The 16,989-nt window shown below is 40.5% G+C and overlaps 2 protein-coding genes and 1 non-coding gene across 5 annotated transcripts; 1 reads left to right on the top strand and 2 right to left on the bottom strand.

Annotated features, from left to right (window-relative positions):
- Window positions 1-3,525: 3,525 nt before the first annotated feature.
- LOC135612506 (cellulose synthase A catalytic subunit 7 [UDP-forming]-like) lies at window positions 3,526-7,836 on the top strand. Of its 2 annotated transcripts, none has more exons than XM_065108882.1 (12): window positions 3,526-3,684; window positions 3,752-3,950; window positions 4,023-4,144; window positions 4,225-4,291; window positions 4,380-4,524; window positions 4,597-5,209; window positions 5,281-5,418; window positions 5,538-5,663; window positions 5,745-5,957; window positions 6,044-6,550; window positions 6,684-7,034; window positions 7,115-7,836. In XM_065108882.1, the coding sequence occupies exons 1-12, from the start codon at window positions 3,604-3,606 to the stop codon at window positions 7,694-7,696; spliced, it is 3,144 nt and encodes a 1,047-aa protein (XP_064964954.1). In that variant the 5' UTR covers window positions 3,526-3,603; the 3' UTR covers window positions 7,697-7,836. The 2 variants fall into 2 exon arrangements, with proteins under 2 accessions (XP_064964954.1, XP_064964955.1); XM_065108883.1 differs by having other exon boundaries at window positions 3,545-3,684; window positions 3,764-3,950.
- Window positions 6,583-6,653, bottom strand: TRNAG-GCC (transfer RNA glycine (anticodon GCC)). The gene has a single exon. It is a non-coding gene; the product is annotated as a tRNA-Gly (tRNA).
- Window positions 7,837-9,550: 1,714 nt separating the features above from the next.
- Window positions 9,551-15,774, bottom strand: LOC103985042 (pentatricopeptide repeat-containing protein At2g22410, mitochondrial-like). Of its 2 annotated transcripts, XM_018825953.2 has the most exons (3): window positions 13,438-15,774; window positions 11,113-11,151; window positions 9,551-10,091 (listed from the first exon to the last, which is right to left on the bottom strand). In XM_018825953.2, exon 1 carries the CDS (start codon window positions 15,476-15,478, stop codon window positions 13,778-13,780), a length of 1,701 nt encoding a protein of 566 aa, XP_018681498.2. In that variant the 5' UTR covers window positions 15,479-15,774; the 3' UTR covers window positions 9,551-10,091; window positions 11,113-11,151; window positions 13,438-13,777. The 2 variants fall into 2 exon arrangements, with proteins under 2 accessions (XP_018681498.2, XP_009400931.2); XM_009402656.3 differs by having other exon boundaries at window positions 9,551-11,151.
- Window positions 15,775-16,989: the final 1,215 nt, after the last annotated feature.

The following is a 16,989-nucleotide window of genomic DNA, read 5'->3' on the forward strand; positions in this document are numbered from 1 at the left end:
TGACCATATTTTTCATAAAAAATATATTTTTCTCTAGGTGAGACATGTAATATAGGTACTTTAACGAAGATAGTTGGTTTTTGTTGAGTATTACTCACAAAGCAAATTCATTCCTTTCTATGAATATGATCCTTATTAGCAAGGATGATGTTTAAAGATTTATTATCTATTTTAAATTTTTCTCATGTTTCTTGTAGTAACAAATTTTCCTTTTTAAATGACTCTAACTCTTCATATTGAGTACAAGGAGTAAACATACATTTATCATGCTCATTTTTAAAATTTTTAGGTTCACTATAAAAAGAAGCATAATCATTTTTTAATAATTTATATTTTTTACCAATTAATTTACATTCATCAAACAAATCATAAAAAATACTAAATAAATCATCATAATCTAAATGAGATTCGATTGAGTCACTTACCTCATCATTGAACGCCATTAGAGCGTAATTTACAACTTCGTCTTTGTTGGTTAGCTCCACGTCTTCGGATGCACTTGAATCGTCCCAAGTTGCTTTGAGCGTCTTCTTTTTCTTTGGTAGCTTCTTTTCCAATTAGGGACATTCATTTTTGAAGTGTCTTGACTTCTTATATTCAAAGCATATCACTGTGTCCTTTTTCGATTCATTTTTGTTCTTAGTATCTTGTTTTGTTTTGTTTCATTTTAAGAATTTTTTGAATTTTCTTGTAAAAAGTGCCAAGTCATTATCATCACTTGAGTTTTCACCCAAGTGGCCTTCTTTGGTTTTAAGTGTCATATCCTTCCTATTCTTTGGAAGGTTGTTCTCAAGTTTATTATGTACTATATACGTCATTTTATAGGTCATCAAAGACCCGATAAGTTCTTCAAGCAGAAAGTTATTTAGGTCTTTTACTTCTTGTATTGCCATTACTTTAGGATCCCAACTTTTTGGAATGGATCTTAATATCTTGTTAACAAGTTCAAAATTAGAAAAGCTTTTACCAAGTGCTTTTAGACCATTAACGATAGTCATAAAACGGGTATACATGTCTCTAATGGTCTCATTTGGTTTCATACAAAACAACTCATAGCTATGAACCAAAAGATTAATTTTTGACTGTTAACCCTACTTGTGCCTTTGTATGTGATTTCGAGTGTGTATCAAATCTCATATGCAATTTTGCATATAAAAACCCGATTAAATTTATTGTTATCAAGAGAGCAAAATAAATCATTCATCGTTTTAGCATTCAAAGAGAAAATCTTTCTCTCCAAATCATTTCATTCATTCATTGGTTTAGAAGACTTTTCAAAATCGCTTTCAACAATGTTCTATAAATCAAAATTCATTGAAAGTAAGAAAATTCTCATTCTAGTTTTCCAATATGTATAGTCTGTCCTATTGAACATAGGAGGACGAATGATAGAAAGACTCTTTTGATTGCCGGTAAAAACTATTTCTCTTGGGTATTAAACCAAACGAGAAAAACCTTAGCTTTGATACCAACTATTAAGACCGAAATCGATACTAAGAAGGGGGGGTGAATTAGTACTATCTGAAAACTTCGTCGACTTAGGAAAACCATTTCGATAAAGCTTGGAGGAGGAGGAGAACTCTTAAGGAATCACAACAGCATTTTCTCACTTAGATCATAAGTTTTTTATTCACACTTTCATACTCTTTCATGCAGGAAAGAGTGGGGCATTTATTGGCCCCAAATGGCTTAAAAAATAGAGCCAAAAAGTGTCTCATCCCAGGTTTTCGGGATACTAGCGGTACCACCGCTAGTACTGGGTGGTACCATTGTTAGCACTCCTTGACACTGGGTGGTGCGACCGTTTAGTTTGGGCGGACGATCGCCTGATAGAGCCTCGAAGACTAGGCTCTAACGATACCACTGCTTAATAGGACGGTACCATCGCCTAATAGCATTAATTACCGATGGTACCACTGTCCAAACCATTTGAGAGGCTGAGCCTTACGCGGTTCCATTGCCTAGTCTGGATGGTGCCACTGCCTGACATGGCTCCAAGTGGTTGAATGGGCCATCCAACCGACCCAATTCAGCCCTATTTAAGACACAATTCACTCCTAATTGAGCTAGTAGGATTTTTCTCAAAACTAACTCAAATTAAAGTCCTAATTATAATAGTTAAAACTGAAATAATTATGATACAAGTAATCTAAGTTGTCTGACACGTCAATTGTTCAACAGAACTTTCGGTGAACTTCCATCAAACTCCCAACGATCTTCCGGTAAGCTTTCAACGAACTCTCGGTGATCTTCCGGCAAGATTTCGGTGAACTCCAGGTGAACTTCCAACGAGTTTTTATTGCTCGTCTGATCCTTCGATGTATCCCCTGATTCATCCGGTTCGATGCCCGATCATTGATTCCGGCTCTGATCGGGCCCAACATTTGATTCTTTTTTAATTATTTTGATATTTGTATGATTATAGTTAGTCCTACATCATATCTCAATATATGAATTAGATCATCAATTGATTTTATCATCAAAATCCAAAATTCAATAATAGTAGATTTTAATAACCCATAGGCCACTTTAGCTATAACCTTTTCTCTTTTAACCTAAACCCTTTTTTCTATAATATGGACTTGTGTGACAGCTAAGGTAGAAAAAAAGGGGGCACGGTGGTTGTGGACGTGGCTGAAAAAAAGAGAAACCATAGTAACGATAGTTGAGGGCAAAGGAGTAAGAGAAGAAGAGAAGGGAAAAAGACGAGGGCAATATACACGGTGATATATATCCCTGTTATTTTTTAGTGATTGTTGAGTAACTTTTTGACAATAGACTTTGAGATTTATACGTTTATTATTTTTATATTGGATTTGCTTCTTAGTTTGCTTGTGATTTTTTTTCCTTTGCATTGCAGAGGTTTTCCAAGTAAATCTTAGTGTTCTATGTAATTATGATTTTTATTTATCTTTTGTGCTTCATATTACAGTCTATTTGTATTTGTTCATATATAAATTTTTTTATCTCATCTTCAATGGGGCACCTCGAGGCACCTCGAGACGGGTTCCTTTAAATTTACAGGGATGTTTCTGTGTTAGATTTATGGAAGTGATATGCTACCAGTAAGAACGGGTGATAATATTCAGAAAGCCATGGCGTGTGACTCCTCACATTCGTCGGTTGAGTTTGAGAAAGAGCTTATGGAGCAACACAATGAGATTATGATACAAATGGATGCATTCTTGACGGCATTTTAATTTCAGGTTTTGTCGCACCACAACTATTACTCTGAGGATTGAAGCTCCTCAAGATGCAATTGGTGTGTGCGCGCGCGCTCGCACATCTGCTACTGTTAGGTTTGCTGCTGGTACATCTCTATCATATTGAACGTAATTGACATTCTAGAGAAATTCTGTGGGGGTTTTGGTAGGTCGTTTGCTTTAAATCTACTGCAACTTTGCTGGTGTAAGTTCAGAGCAGCAACTTATGTTGTAAGCGAGCCAGCCACACCTTCCACAAGATCTAACTTCTCTTCTAATCAAAACCACGACGCCCTACCTCACAGTTGGTGAAGGATGCAACACTCTCCTACGTCTCAGCATCCATAAAATCTCTCTCACCCTTCTCCATCTCTCCAACGAGGCGTCCTTCTTCCTTCCCATGGATTCTGAATCTGCCACCAGGCTCGTCGCTGGCTCGCACTGGCGCAACGAGTTGCATGTCATGCATAACCATCAAGAGGTTTGTTCATCTTCTTCCTCTCCATAAAGGGTTTCATGCGCTTCATGTTCTCAGCGTTGGGCGACAGCCCAAGGTGCAGAAAAGCAGAGCAAACACCAGACTGTGCCGTGTCTGCGGCGACGAGATCGGGCTCAGGGACAATGGCGACCCGTTCGCCGCATGCCTCGAGTGTGGATTCCCTGTTTGCCAGCCCTGTTACGAGTACGAGCGACGAGAGGGAAACCAGGCCTGTCCGCAGTGCAACACCCGTTACAAGCGCCACAAAGGTATCCCATCTATCTAGTCCTCTTGTTCTTCCCAGGATTGAGGACGACTAACTAAAACGTCAAAGTAATCAGGATGTCCGAGGGTTGAAGGAGACGACGATGACGGGGTAGAGATGGACGATTTCGAGGAAGAGTTCCAAATTAAGAGTCCCAAGAAGTCCCCTGACGACCACCAACGCTTTGACGCTAACTCGGTAACTAGCCCAAATGACTACTCTGTACCTTGTTCGTTTCAGTTCACGTCGATGACAATCCAAGCCATGCTTTGGAGCAGGAGAATGGAGAACGGGTGCAACCATGGCGGCCAAGTGCGCATACCTTGTCATCCTTTGCAGGCAGTAGTGAGTGGTGCAGCTATACCGATCCATAGTGTTTTATTTGTCTGGATTTATGTTAATTTCCTATGTTTTCTCTACTTGTAATTTTTAGTTGTTGGTAAGGAATTAGAGATGGAGAGAGACATGGAGGGGAATATAGAATGGAAGGACAGAGTGGAGAAATGGAAGGAAAGAAAAGGTCAGATCAACAAAGACGAGGGAGGAAATGATGAAGACAACTACGAAGACGATATGCTGTAAGATGTTCTAAATGTTCGGTGACCTTTGTGCTCATCGATGGTGTTTGTTGAAATGCTTTTGCTCCTCAGCATGGCGGAGGCTCGACAGCCCCTGTGGCGGAAGGTGCCGATTCCCTCGAGCAGGATCAGCCCTTACCGCATCGTGATCGTCCTCCGCCTCGCTATCCTGGTCTTCTTCTTCCGCTTCCGAATCACGACCCCCGCGACCGACGCGTACGCGCTGTGGCTCACCTCGGTCATCTGCGAGATCTGGTTCGCCCTCTCGTGGATCCTGGACCAGTTCCCCAAATGGTTCCCCATCACCCGCGAGACGTACCTGGACCGCCTCGCCATGCGGTTCGAGCGCGAGGGGGAGCCGAACCGCCTCGCTCCAGTGGACTTCTTCGTCAGCACCGTCGACCCGCTCAAGGAGCCGCCCATCATCACCGCCAACACCGTCCTCTCCATCCTCTCCGTCGACTACCCGGTCGACAAGGTCAGCTGCTACGTGTCCGACGACGGCGCGTCGATGCTGACCTTCGACACCATGTCGGAGACCGCGGAGTTCGCCAGGCGGTGGGTGCCGTTCTGCAAGAAGCACAGCATCGAGCCTCGAGCGCCCGAATTCTACTTCTCGCAGAAGATAGATTATTTGAAGGACAAGGTGCAGCCCACCTTCGTCAAGGAGAGAAGGGCCATGAAGGTAGGATACAGCTTCATCAATTTGGTTCCTCATGATCTTATGCATGTCATCTGACCGAGTTGAAATAACAGAGAGAGTACGAGGAGTTCAAGGTGAGGATTAATGCACTAGTGGCGAAGGCTCAGAAGAAACCTGAGGAAGGGTGGGTGATGCAGGATGGCACACCTTGGCCTGGAAACAACACGAGGGATCATCCTGGCATGATTCAGGTGTCGTCTTTGTTGTTTCTTCGACCTTATGTTACCTGTCCATCAATAATCTTTAGCATCAAATGTGAAGTTAGTACCCTACTATGATCATCACCTGATATGATGGTTGATTCATGCAGGTATACTTGGGCAGCGCAGGTGCACTTGACGTAGAAGGTAAGGAACTCCCTCGACTCGTGTATGTCTCGCGTGAGAAGCGACCCGGCTACCAACACCATAAGAAAGCCGGAGCAATGAATGCACTGGTGAGCTAATATGCTGTACGAAACATTCTAATATGCCCGCTGTAAATATTTACCGTGATCCTCTGTTCCTTAATTGACTAGGTTCGGGTCTCGGCTGTGCTCACCAATGCGCCATTCATATTGAATCTGGATTGTGATCACTACATCAACAACAGCAAGGCCGTCAGGGAGGCCATGTGTTTTCTGATGGACCCTCAGCTGGGGAAAAAGCTGTGCTATGTCCAGTTCCCTCAGAGGTTCGACGGGATTGATCGCCATGATCGATACGCCAATCGCAACGTCGTCTTCTTCGATGTAAGATCAGTTCTGGTCCTGAAATACCAGACATTGTTCATGGCATTATCTCGAAGTAATCAGCAGAATTATGTAATCTGGTGTAGATCAACATGAAAGGGCTGGATGGCATCCAAGGCCCCGTGTACGTGGGAACCGGTTGTGTCTTCAACCGAGAAGCATTGTATGGCTACGACCCACCGAAATCGGAGAAGAGGCCGAAGATGACTTGCGACTGCTGGCCGTCGTGGTTCTGTTGCTGCTGCTGCGGCCGCAGGAAATCCAACGCCAAGAAGGGCGAGAAGAAGGCCTTCCTGGGCCTGCACAAGAGGAGCAGTAAGGCTATTGTGGTGAGCAAGAAGGGGTACACCAAGAGAGGGTTCGACCTGGAGGACATAGAGGAGGGCTTGGAGGGCTACGATGAGCTGGAGAAGTCGTCGCTCATGTCGCAGAAGAACTTCGAGAAGCGCTTCGGCCAGTCGCCGGTCTTCATCGCCTCCACCCTCATGGAGGAAGGCGGACTGCCACAGGGCTCCAACTCTGCGGCCCTCATCAAGGAGGCCATCCACGTCATCAGCTGTGGCTACGAAGAGAAGACCGAGTGGGGCAAAGAGGTAATTCAAGCAAAAATGAAAAATAAATATTATGCACCAGCCGGGAATCGAACCCGGGTCTGTACCGTGGCAGGGTACTATTCTACCACTAGACCACTGGTGCTGATGTTACCGTTTGTTTCCTTCATTCTAGATTGCGTGGATCTATGGGTCAGTGACGGAGGACATATTGACCGGCTTCAAGATGCATTGCCGAGGGTGGAAGTCGGTGTACTGCATCCCCGACCGACCGGCATTCAAGGGTTCTGCTCCGATCAACCTCTCTGACCGGCTGCACCAGGTGCTGCGTTGGGCTTTGGGTTCGGTGGAGATCTTCATGAGCCGCCACTGCCCTCTCTGGTACGGCTATGGCGGCAACCTGAAATGGTTGGAGAGATTCGCATACACCAACACCATCGTCTACCCATTCACATCCATCCCCCTCCTCGCTTACTGCACCATTCCGGCCATCTGCCTCCTCACCGGGAAGTTCATCATCCCCACGGTAAGATTGATTCTGAGCTCACTCCACGATGATGAAGGGGGCGCGGCGCCCAACTGAATTAACTGCCACTCTGTGAACAGATCGACAACATAGCGAGCCTATGGTTCCTCGGTCTCTTCCTGTCCATCATCGCCACCGGGATCCTCGAGCTGCGGTGGAGCGGCGTGAGCATCCAGGACTGGTGGCGCAACGAGCAGTTCTGGGTCATCGGTGGCGTGTCGGCGCACCTCTTTGCGGTCTTCCAGGGCCTCCTCAAGGTGCTGGGAGGCGTCGACACCAACTTCACCGTCACGGCCAAGGCCGCCGACGACTCCGAGTTCGGGGAGCTCTACCTCTTCAAGTGGACCACCCTCCTCATCCCCCCAACCACCCTGATCATCCTCAACATGGTGGGGGTCGTGGCCGGCGTGTCCGACGCCATCAACAATGGCTACGGCTCGTGGGGGCCTCTGTTCGGGAAGCTCTTCTTCTCCTTCTGGGTCATCGTCCACCTGTATCCCTTCCTCAAGGGATTGATGGGGAGGCAGAACAGAACTCCCACCATCGTCGTCCTCTGGTCGATTCTGCTTGCGTCCATCTTCTCGCTGGTGTGGGTCAGGATCGATCCCTTTTTGCCCAAGCAGCAGGGGCCAGTTCTCAAGCAGTGTGGAGTAGAGTGCTAGTCGCCATTTCCTCTCTTGAAGAGCTCCTCCATCCACGTGACAACTGGTTGTGGTATGCATGATGAAGAGTGTGTATTGTGTGAAGATCTGCAGACAATTTGATCATCAAGAAGTGGAATATGGCTGTGCAAATTCATGTCTATGAGTGTGCAAATTAATTGATCGAAAAGAATATTTTTTGAAAAAAAGATCAATTCAGTTTGATAGGATGTTTGAGATCATAACACATCTTTTACAATGGTTACAGAAAAAAAGATGATGGGCTCAATCTTTCGAAAAAGGAAAAAGCATGGTAACACATCATGTTAACCATGACATTAATTTCAATCAACTTGATTGATTAAATATTTTAAACAGGTAACATCAAACATACCAAAGAAAACCTTTTGAGCTAACTACCTAAAACTTATTTCAGTGATATTTCCATATTTTTTTTTTAATGCTATCATATGTTGGGAGAAATCTGCAACAATTTGTCCCTTAAAACTACAGCAAATTACTAGTTGGAAATAGCAAAACCGAAGGTTAAAGAATATACATCATTCATAGTCTTATTACAGCAACAAATCAAGGGATATTATTCCTAGCAGCTTTTTAAGACAATATATTCCTTGGCATCTTTAGATTACCATAAAATCAGCTATGATGACGCATAAAATATTATATGAGGACCTAATTTTTATAGCAATTTTTAATGTCGGTAACAAAATTTAAAAAAGAGAAACTTCTCATTCAAATTGCTATCCCTCTCTTCTACACTGGCCAACCCTATCTTTATAAATTTTCTTGCATGATCAAGAATGCATTTGGAAACATATTTGAAATGTACATTGAATGTCCAATGTATATTTTAAATATAAATTGATATTTGATTTTTTAAATCATATTTTACCTAAATGTTGCATTACAAATACTCAAATACTAATGCTACCTTAGGATAACATTAGTTTTTCAATATTTACGAGATGTTAATATAATTTTTAAAATCTTTAAAACATCCTATAATATTATTTAAAATCATAAGATTGCCAATATGATTTAATAGGAAACTAACATGATTTATGTTTTTTATAAAATAAAATTTTATTTATATGATTATATTTTTTATTTATTATATATCTAGACCATATGAAACTTTTTTTAATAAAATATTACATGAATTCATTTATTTTATTTATTTAAATATAAATATAAATATACTTTTATATAAATATTAAAAATATTAAAAGTATAAATTTATCACATAATATTCAATAAACTTTTGAAATATAATTTTAACAAACAAGACCTATGTCAACACATATTTAAAATATAATTTTTATCTATTATTTATCAAATACGTATAGTATTCCACTAACAATATATTCACTCAAATATTTTTCTCGAAATACGTATTAAAAATATAAATAGGTGGAGGACTGTTTTATTCATGTAGTGCTTCTATTGAATATGAAATGTTATGATATATATTCGAATATATAGAAAACAACAAATTAATGGATGAGATTTTTTAAACACAAAAAAATAGATGCTTTTCTAGAAGGGGCACCTACCACATAACTTTCGAGACCAAAAAATAAATTAATTTAGACGTAGGACGCAAGACTTATTCAACTATAAAGAAGCTTTATGATCTTAAACAAGCGAGGATGGCAATGTTAAAACTAATAAATATACCATAATTTCCAAAAGAAATAATATTTGGCTCCAAAACTTAAACTTATAAACCTTTAGGAGAAAAAGTAAAAGAAGAAGAAAGCTGGCCAAAGAACAGTTACATTTTATTGTTCATAACAGCAGAAACGGCAACAGAATAAGGCTCATAATTGCAGCCACACATTTAGGAACTTCACATGGATAAATCAACTGTTTATTTTTTTCTTAGCATGACTTTTTCTACAAAACTAACCAGAATACAATAATTTAATGCTAATCCATATGCATGGTTTAACATTTCACATTTTCAAATCCATAAGTTACATGTAAACACAAGAAAAGACTGTAAAACCTATATATTTAGTCTAATAAATTAGAAACCCAACTGATCTTGTTGGTTATACAATAAAAAAGGCACAGTGGATTGATGGCTCATAACACAAGTTGAGTTTCTGAAACATGGCGGATGAGAGTACTGTTCTTCATAAGATGAGGACAAACTTAAGCAAACAAAATACCAAAACAGTAGTGAGCAAAGATTAAAGTCCCAGTTAGTCTTACGCAGAACAACATCACCACTTAAAGCTACCCATTATTCCATATAAGAAATGAAAACTTGAAGATGGAGACTCCAGAGAACATGATCCTCAGAACCTACATTAGAGAACATGGTGCTGGTAGTAGCTGGAAAGACTTGAGCAAGAATGCAGGTCAATCTGCTTATCTTGAATATATGTTACTGCAAACAACATAACTAATTAGTGCCCTGCTAACAATATATATTACTACATACATTATTCAATGATTAGTAAATTGCTGATAAAGGGCTCTTCGTGACTTGATTACAGTACTGAAAGTATTTAATTTATGATTATTAACATGCAAAAAGTAAATCTTATGTTTAAATACTTATTGAGAGCCATTTTTGCAGTCCATCATCACCTTTTGTTTTCCACATAAACACAAAGATTGCTTTGTCTTTTAGATCAACATAAAGCAAGTTGAACTAATGACGGTTATAATTCGATGAAAATATGTTCATCTTTGTGCAATATTTTATATAGTCCATTTTACTTCAATGAGGACTACTTAATCCATTAATTGTTCAGTAATAAAGTATAACTTAATTAATTTTATGATCTTACAATTAAATTATTTATCCTAATATACATTCTATATCAACATATCTACACTGACCATGTCAGACAACCACCAAGTAAAGAAATTGTTTTATTGTCTTCATAGATATTATTATTTAGTTGGAAAAAGTTGAACATTATGTGATCATTAAACTTTCAACAAACATACATGTCATTTAGCTTCTACGACTACACGTGTGATTTCACCTAGTACAAATTTTCATGACTCAATCTGTTTCAATTGCGGTAGGTCTTCAAAGATGTGGTAGAAGCTGTTGTTCATGCTGGCTAAATTATCTACAACCAGGTCTAAAACATGGAAACTTTACTGAAGAAGAGGATAAGATAATACACTCTCCACAACAACATTGGGAGTTGGTAATTTGCATAAAACTTAAAGCATACTTACTCTAAAATAGTTTCAAACAAGTCTAACAACTATATGCTGCATTTAGTCTGCAAATGAAATCTAAATTCAATGTATAAATATAAAAAATGATATAATAAATCTACAATAAAAAATTCAGCAAAGCTAGTGGTTCTTTGTTAATCCATCCTTTTTCCACTGGATGTTGAATAAGTTGGTCTGTGATTGCTTCTATGCTGCCTGGAAGAACTCACCTAGCTATAAAGAACTATTGGAACACCAAGATGAGAAGGCTGCCAAAGAAAAGAAAACATATCAGGAACAACCAACACATCATAAATGAAGGTCATGCTTCATTAGCTGCAACTGAAATGGAAGAAACCAACAACTCCTCAGCTCCAGTTGAAGAAAGATATATTGAAGGGCCATTAATGGCTGAAAATTCGATGTTAACTCAAGCAATATCTCATGAGGTGATCTCAGGGTCTACTTTTCCATCAATGTCTGAAATATGACAACACTCTGATTTCAGTGAGATTGCTCATTTATTCATCATGACACCACTTCATGAGCTCATGTTGTACTCTTCATTTTCCACATATTTTGATACAGTGGATAACAACTGGAGCAACGGTGATATCTTTGTTTCGTTAAATATTGTCATCATGAAGTGCAAAGGATAATTTGTATTGATTATCGTTTATGTCCTTGCTGCATCATTGGCTAGTTGTTTAAATCAAGAAATAAATACTCTATTAAAATGCTTAAAAGTAAAATATCAATTTTCTGTTTCATCGAGCCTTATAATGTCATTATGTATTTGTCTTATGTCTATGCAATTTTTTCTCCTTTTGAATAAGTTCATACATTGCATTTTAGACAGTAAGAAATCAGAAGAATTCATCACGATATTTCATCAAAATCATAAAGAAAAATATAGGGTATGTTTGATTTGAATTCACAATGATCCAAGTTAGCAAAAGACACAAAAGAGGTATATATTAGTCCACCATTTATGTGGGTTATTCATCCTATATTATCAAAGTTAAATTTCTTTGTCAAATTAATCTAACTGTCCTAACCTTGAAGCATTTGGCAAGTTGAACGAATGCCAGTAACTTAACCTTCCTAAATCTCAAACCAAATACAGTAGAATCCAATTCAACAACTCAACAAACTATTTATTAAAAGCAACAAAGAAGAAAAAGGTATAAGTTAAGTCTATCAAGATGCTGGAGACAGATTTTATGAAAAGAAGCTTTCTTGTTTTACATAAATAAGTTATTGTTGTGCAATTTATTTTCAAATGGGGTCCTTTTATCTAAAATATATGCTTCAGGTCCTCCAATCAATGATCTGTGGTTTGAGTTGTATCTAGCAGTTTGTCAAATTAAACATTGAATGTTCATAAAAAGAACACAAGTTTGAGATCCCAAGTTCTCTTTTTAAGCGTGTATGTGAACTTCTCATTGGGATCATTGAGTTTCCCTTGCAAAAGTCTAATTAAAAGGAAATTTTAAGATAATTAAAGCTCCAATACATTCAGCTTGGAATACTGATGAACTCCATGGATTAATTTTTAAAGAGTAAAACTCATTTGAAGCACTAGGTAGAAACAAAAATGAACAAGCTGAAACCAAGGTTCGCCGTATCGTACCGTACCGGCATTTCGACTCGGGCTCGGTACGATATGGTACCGGTGTACCGGGCAATACATCAGGGCATACCAAGTGGTACACCCTGATGTACCGAACAATTTTATACTTTTCCATACTGTAGCAGTGCTACAGTATAATACTGTAGCACTATAGTGGTACCGGACGGTCCGCGTACCGATAACCTGTTGGACCGGTACATACCGCCTGGTACGGGCGGTACGCTTCGGTATGGCAGACCTTGGCTGAAACATAGATGTCTTATTTTTCACTTACTCCAGAAATATTTACTATCAATTTCAATGTAGAGAAAGTATCAGAAGCATTGGAAGACAGATTTCAGATCTGAGGTGAACTCTAAAAGGCCGATGGAACAGAAAGATTCAGATACTCTTTGTCAGATGACAACTAATTATTTTTTCTTTCTTCTGGTTTTTCTTCTCTTTTCCAACTTGTCTTCTCTTTCTTTTGTTTGTTTCCTCACCTCCCTGTACCTCACATTTTCCTCTTCTCCCTGCTTTTCATATCTGGATGGCTCTCTTATGCCCCTCCGGATCTTAATTCATGACAAAAATCTCAGAAAAGATGGATAAAAATAATTATTTGACTCAAAAGGTTTGACTTGTGATATCTAACTAAACCACTTAGAGGCACCTTGATTGGTTTTCTGAACAAAAGAAAAGGCACTTCTTCTCATCCATGTTATTCTTCTCCTTCCATTTTTTGAATGACGATATGCAGTGAAGAATAATGCTAGCTTTTATGGGAAAATCCATTCTGAGGAACACATAAAACTCTCTGTAACACACAATGTCTTCATTTCCTTGCATTTGCTTTACAAGGTAGAAGATCAGTGATAGTTGTGCTTATTTGCAATTCTCATGCATCAGCGACAAGAAAGAACTTAGAAGTCAAGCGCCATACCTCAAGCTGCTGCCAAGCTTGTTGCATCAACTGATATTACTTCAAACGTGACCAAGATGGATGCCTTTGCAAAAGCTGCTGGCAAAAGCATTGTCCGAGAATTCATCAGCTAAGATTTCCGATCATGGAAATGTGACTATGTCTGCTGTGAAATCTGCTGAAGATGGCAGACAAAGAAGAACCTCTGGTGGCAGGTAACCTTGATGAGGCTTGCAAAGGAGTCAATGAAGAGATCACAAGCTGCAATCACAGGCAACTGGGACACTTCTATTCTCTTGATGAGCTTATCCTCCAATTGATCTGATTTCTTGTTTAACCTCCCGCACCACTAGCTAAAAACTCATGAACAACATCCATTGACCTCAATCAGACTGAATCCAGGGTTCTTCTTCACACCGAGTCCCACCATCATTCTCCTCATCCTTGTGGCATCATCCCACCGGTCGATCGACGCAAACATGTTTGCAACAAGAACGTAAGCTCCACTGGATTTTGGCTTTAAATCAACCATCTTTGATGACAACTCTTCTTCATTGCCCAACTGGTCTTGGCTGTTTGCCCTGAGCCCACCAAGCAATGCTCCCCATACAAACTCGTCGGGTTCCATTGGCATGGATTTGATGACCTCCAGGGCTTCCTCTATCAAATTCCCCCTACTGAGAATATCAACCATACAAGTATAATGTTCAATCTTTGGTGTTATTCCATAGTCATGATGCATCCGACTAAATATGTTAAGTCCCTGCTCTACTAATCCTGCATGAGAGCAAGCACATAATACAGCTATGATTGTAACATCACTGGGTTTAATCCTTAATCTTTCCATCTCTCTGAAAGTTTCCAATGCCTCTGGGGAACGCCCGTGCATGGCAAATCCATAGATCATCGAGGTCCAAGAGCAAACATGTCTCTTCTCCAATCTGTCAAACACCAGCTTGGTGCCTTGTAGCATCCCACATTTGGCATACATGTCCATGAGCGACGAGCCGAGAAAATCGTCCACCTCGATCTCTTGCCTGGTGATGTACCTGTGAATCCATATGCCCTGTTCAAGAGTGCCCAGATGGGCACAAGATGAAAGCACGCTGACCAAAGCAGACTGGTTAGGCCGTGGCACCTCGACCAACATGTCCTTGAACAGATCAAGTGCATCCTTGAACCTGCCACACTGCGCCAACCCCGATATCGCGGCGCTCCACGTAGTGGCATTCTTCTGTGGTGCCCGGGCGAGCAGGTCTCGCACAACCTTAATGGCTCCCGACCTAGCGTGACCTCCAATCATCGTGTTCCACGAGACAACATCCCTCTCAGGCATTTCGTCAAAAAGACTAGAAGCGCTATCCATGAAACCAAACTTTGCATAGCCCCCCAGGAGTGCATTATACGTCCCAACATTTCTATGTTTCATCTCGTCGAACAGTCGGCGAGCGTACGCGATATCCCCGCACTTGACGTACCCTCCGATCATCGAGTTCCACAAAACGACATCTCTATCCGGGATTTCATCGAACAGCCGTCGAGCGGCAGCGACTTGGTCGAACTCGGAGTACATTCTGACCAAGCCGCTCCGGACGTAGGCGTCCAAAGAGAAACCGAGGCGGAAGATTCTCGCGTGAACAGATTCGCCGGCGGCGGCGGCGGGGAGAAGCGAGCAGGCCTTCAGGACGGAGGGGAAGGTGAAGCGGTCGGGGGCCACGCAACCACGGTTCATCTGGAGATACAAGAGGAGGGCGCCGCCGGGGAGGCGCGCGCCGACGAGGCCCCGCAGCATGCAGTTGTAGGCGAAGCGGGCGGGGATGGGAGCGTGGGCGAAGAGGAGGGAGGCGAAGCGGAGGTCGCCGTGGGGGGAGGTGGCCGCGAAGGAGAGGAGGGAGGCGAGGGCGGACGGGTGCCCGGAGGCTCCGGCGACGATGATCCGTGCGAGGTGCTGCTTGAGGTGGGACATGGAGAGGCAGCAGGACGACTTGGAGAGCCCATGTAGGAGGATTCTTCCTCTTCCAAGGCCATAAAGGGAAGAAGCTGCCGACAGCGACGCCGACATCAAAAGCTCCAAGTCCTAAATCCAAGAAGCAGGTGGCGACCACACATCGACACGAACTTCCCAATTCTGCCACTATCAACTGCATCGTTCATCCACTTCCACGAAAGATATAGAGCGAAGACAAAATTGAACCTGTACAATGATGCACTGACACGTTTGAGACGATGAAACACCCAGTTCTACAACGATCGAGTGCACAACATCCCCGTACACATTGCTTGTTGTTAATCTATACAAGAATTGCCAACCCCTGTTGTTCTCAAGGGTTCAAGAAAGTTGTCGAAGGACTATCCTACTAATAAGTTCCTCTGAACTGTGTTCTCATGTGCAGAGATGACAGAGAGTATGCTGTCATCATAACTACTCTTAGGGGCCTCAAGAATTACCTTTGGAGGAGGTAAAGCCCACTGCGTTGTTAAGATAAGGAGTTTGAAACCAATACCAGCATTTAAGATGATCAATGCATAGTCAGAAGCTAGAATTAAGCAAGCAGAGAATGAGAGTTTTTTTTTCTTCAAAGAAAAAGAATGATATGCTTGAGCACAAATGCAAAGTGACTAAATGAAAATTAGCCAATAGTTTCCTTGAATCCACCAAAAATTGCAAAATGGATGCATCCAATAATTTAAAATTTTACATTACTGGAATGATGAACACAAATCCTTTCTCTGATCCAACCAGCAATGAACATCCTTTTACCGTTCAAAGAACTATCATGGATTGAAAGTAGGATGCTTGAGAAACAAAGACTATACAAGTCTTTCATATAACCTCTTCTAGACGGTAACCATTACCTAAATGTCTCTAGCAGCGAACTCTATTTTCATTCAACTCATACCTGGTGAAGATCTCCCTGAAACCTTGCGGGTTACCTCGGACACAACTTTTGTTGCATGTAAAAGAAAAGGTTATTCGAGGAGAAGAAAAACATGATGTCAAATTGTTTAATGCATCACATGATATACTTTTTTTTTTTTTACTTACAACTAAAAGAAAACTAAATATTTAAGTGAGATAGGTTACTTGGATAATATAAATCTCTGGTTAGGGAGCGAGCAATAGAAGACGAGTAAAACTCATAGTTACAGTTAACGTAGACCACCAAGCTTCATCTTGCTTCAATAAACATGATATTTGTCCTTATCCTTCTCACTTAATCTAGTACACCTCAAAGTCTCTACTAAATTAGAGAAAAAAATAAACTGAAAGCATGCTAGCGTAGGAGATTTATGGATGCTATAATTAGATTAATGTTAATATTCTGAAGAGAGATAAAGAAAATTTTAACAAGAAATTAATAAATATTATAAATAAAAATTTAAATATTTTAAATTTAACTAGATATATAATTTTTATAGATCTCAATGATAAGATTCATGTAGCCGATTTTAAATAATTTATATTTTTAATTTTGTTATTGTTGTTGTATGCTAATAGGTGCAGGATACATCAAATATAATGACTTCAATAGTAATGGCTTTTATGAAAGTCTGAAGTTGCTCTATTCAAAT

The sequence above is a fragment of the Musa acuminata genome, chromosome BXJ2-5, assembly GCF_036884655.1.
Source record: "Musa acuminata AAA Group cultivar baxijiao chromosome BXJ2-5, Cavendish_Baxijiao_AAA, whole genome shotgun sequence".
In the NCBI taxonomy this organism is placed as follows: Eukaryota; Viridiplantae; Streptophyta; class Magnoliopsida; order Zingiberales; family Musaceae; genus Musa; species Musa acuminata.

Bases quoted from the DNA above. Each gene is read 5' to 3' on its own strand.
- LOC103985042 (XM_018825953.2), bottom strand. From the start codon at position 15,478: ATGTCGGCGTCGCTGTCGGCAGCTTCTTCCCTTTATGGCCTTGGAAGA.
- LOC135612506 (XM_065108882.1), top strand. From the start codon at position 3,604: ATGGATTCTGAATCTGCCACCAGGCTCGTCGCTGGCTCGCACTGGCGC. The intron at 4,145-4,224 runs GTAACTAGCCCA...GCTTTGGAGCAG, and splicing joins AACGCTTTGACGCTAACTCG to GAGAATGGAGAACGGGTGCA. The intron at 4,292-4,379 runs GTGAGTGGTGCA...TGTAATTTTTAG, and splicing joins GTCATCCTTTGCAGGCAGTA to TTGTTGGTAAGGAATTAGAG.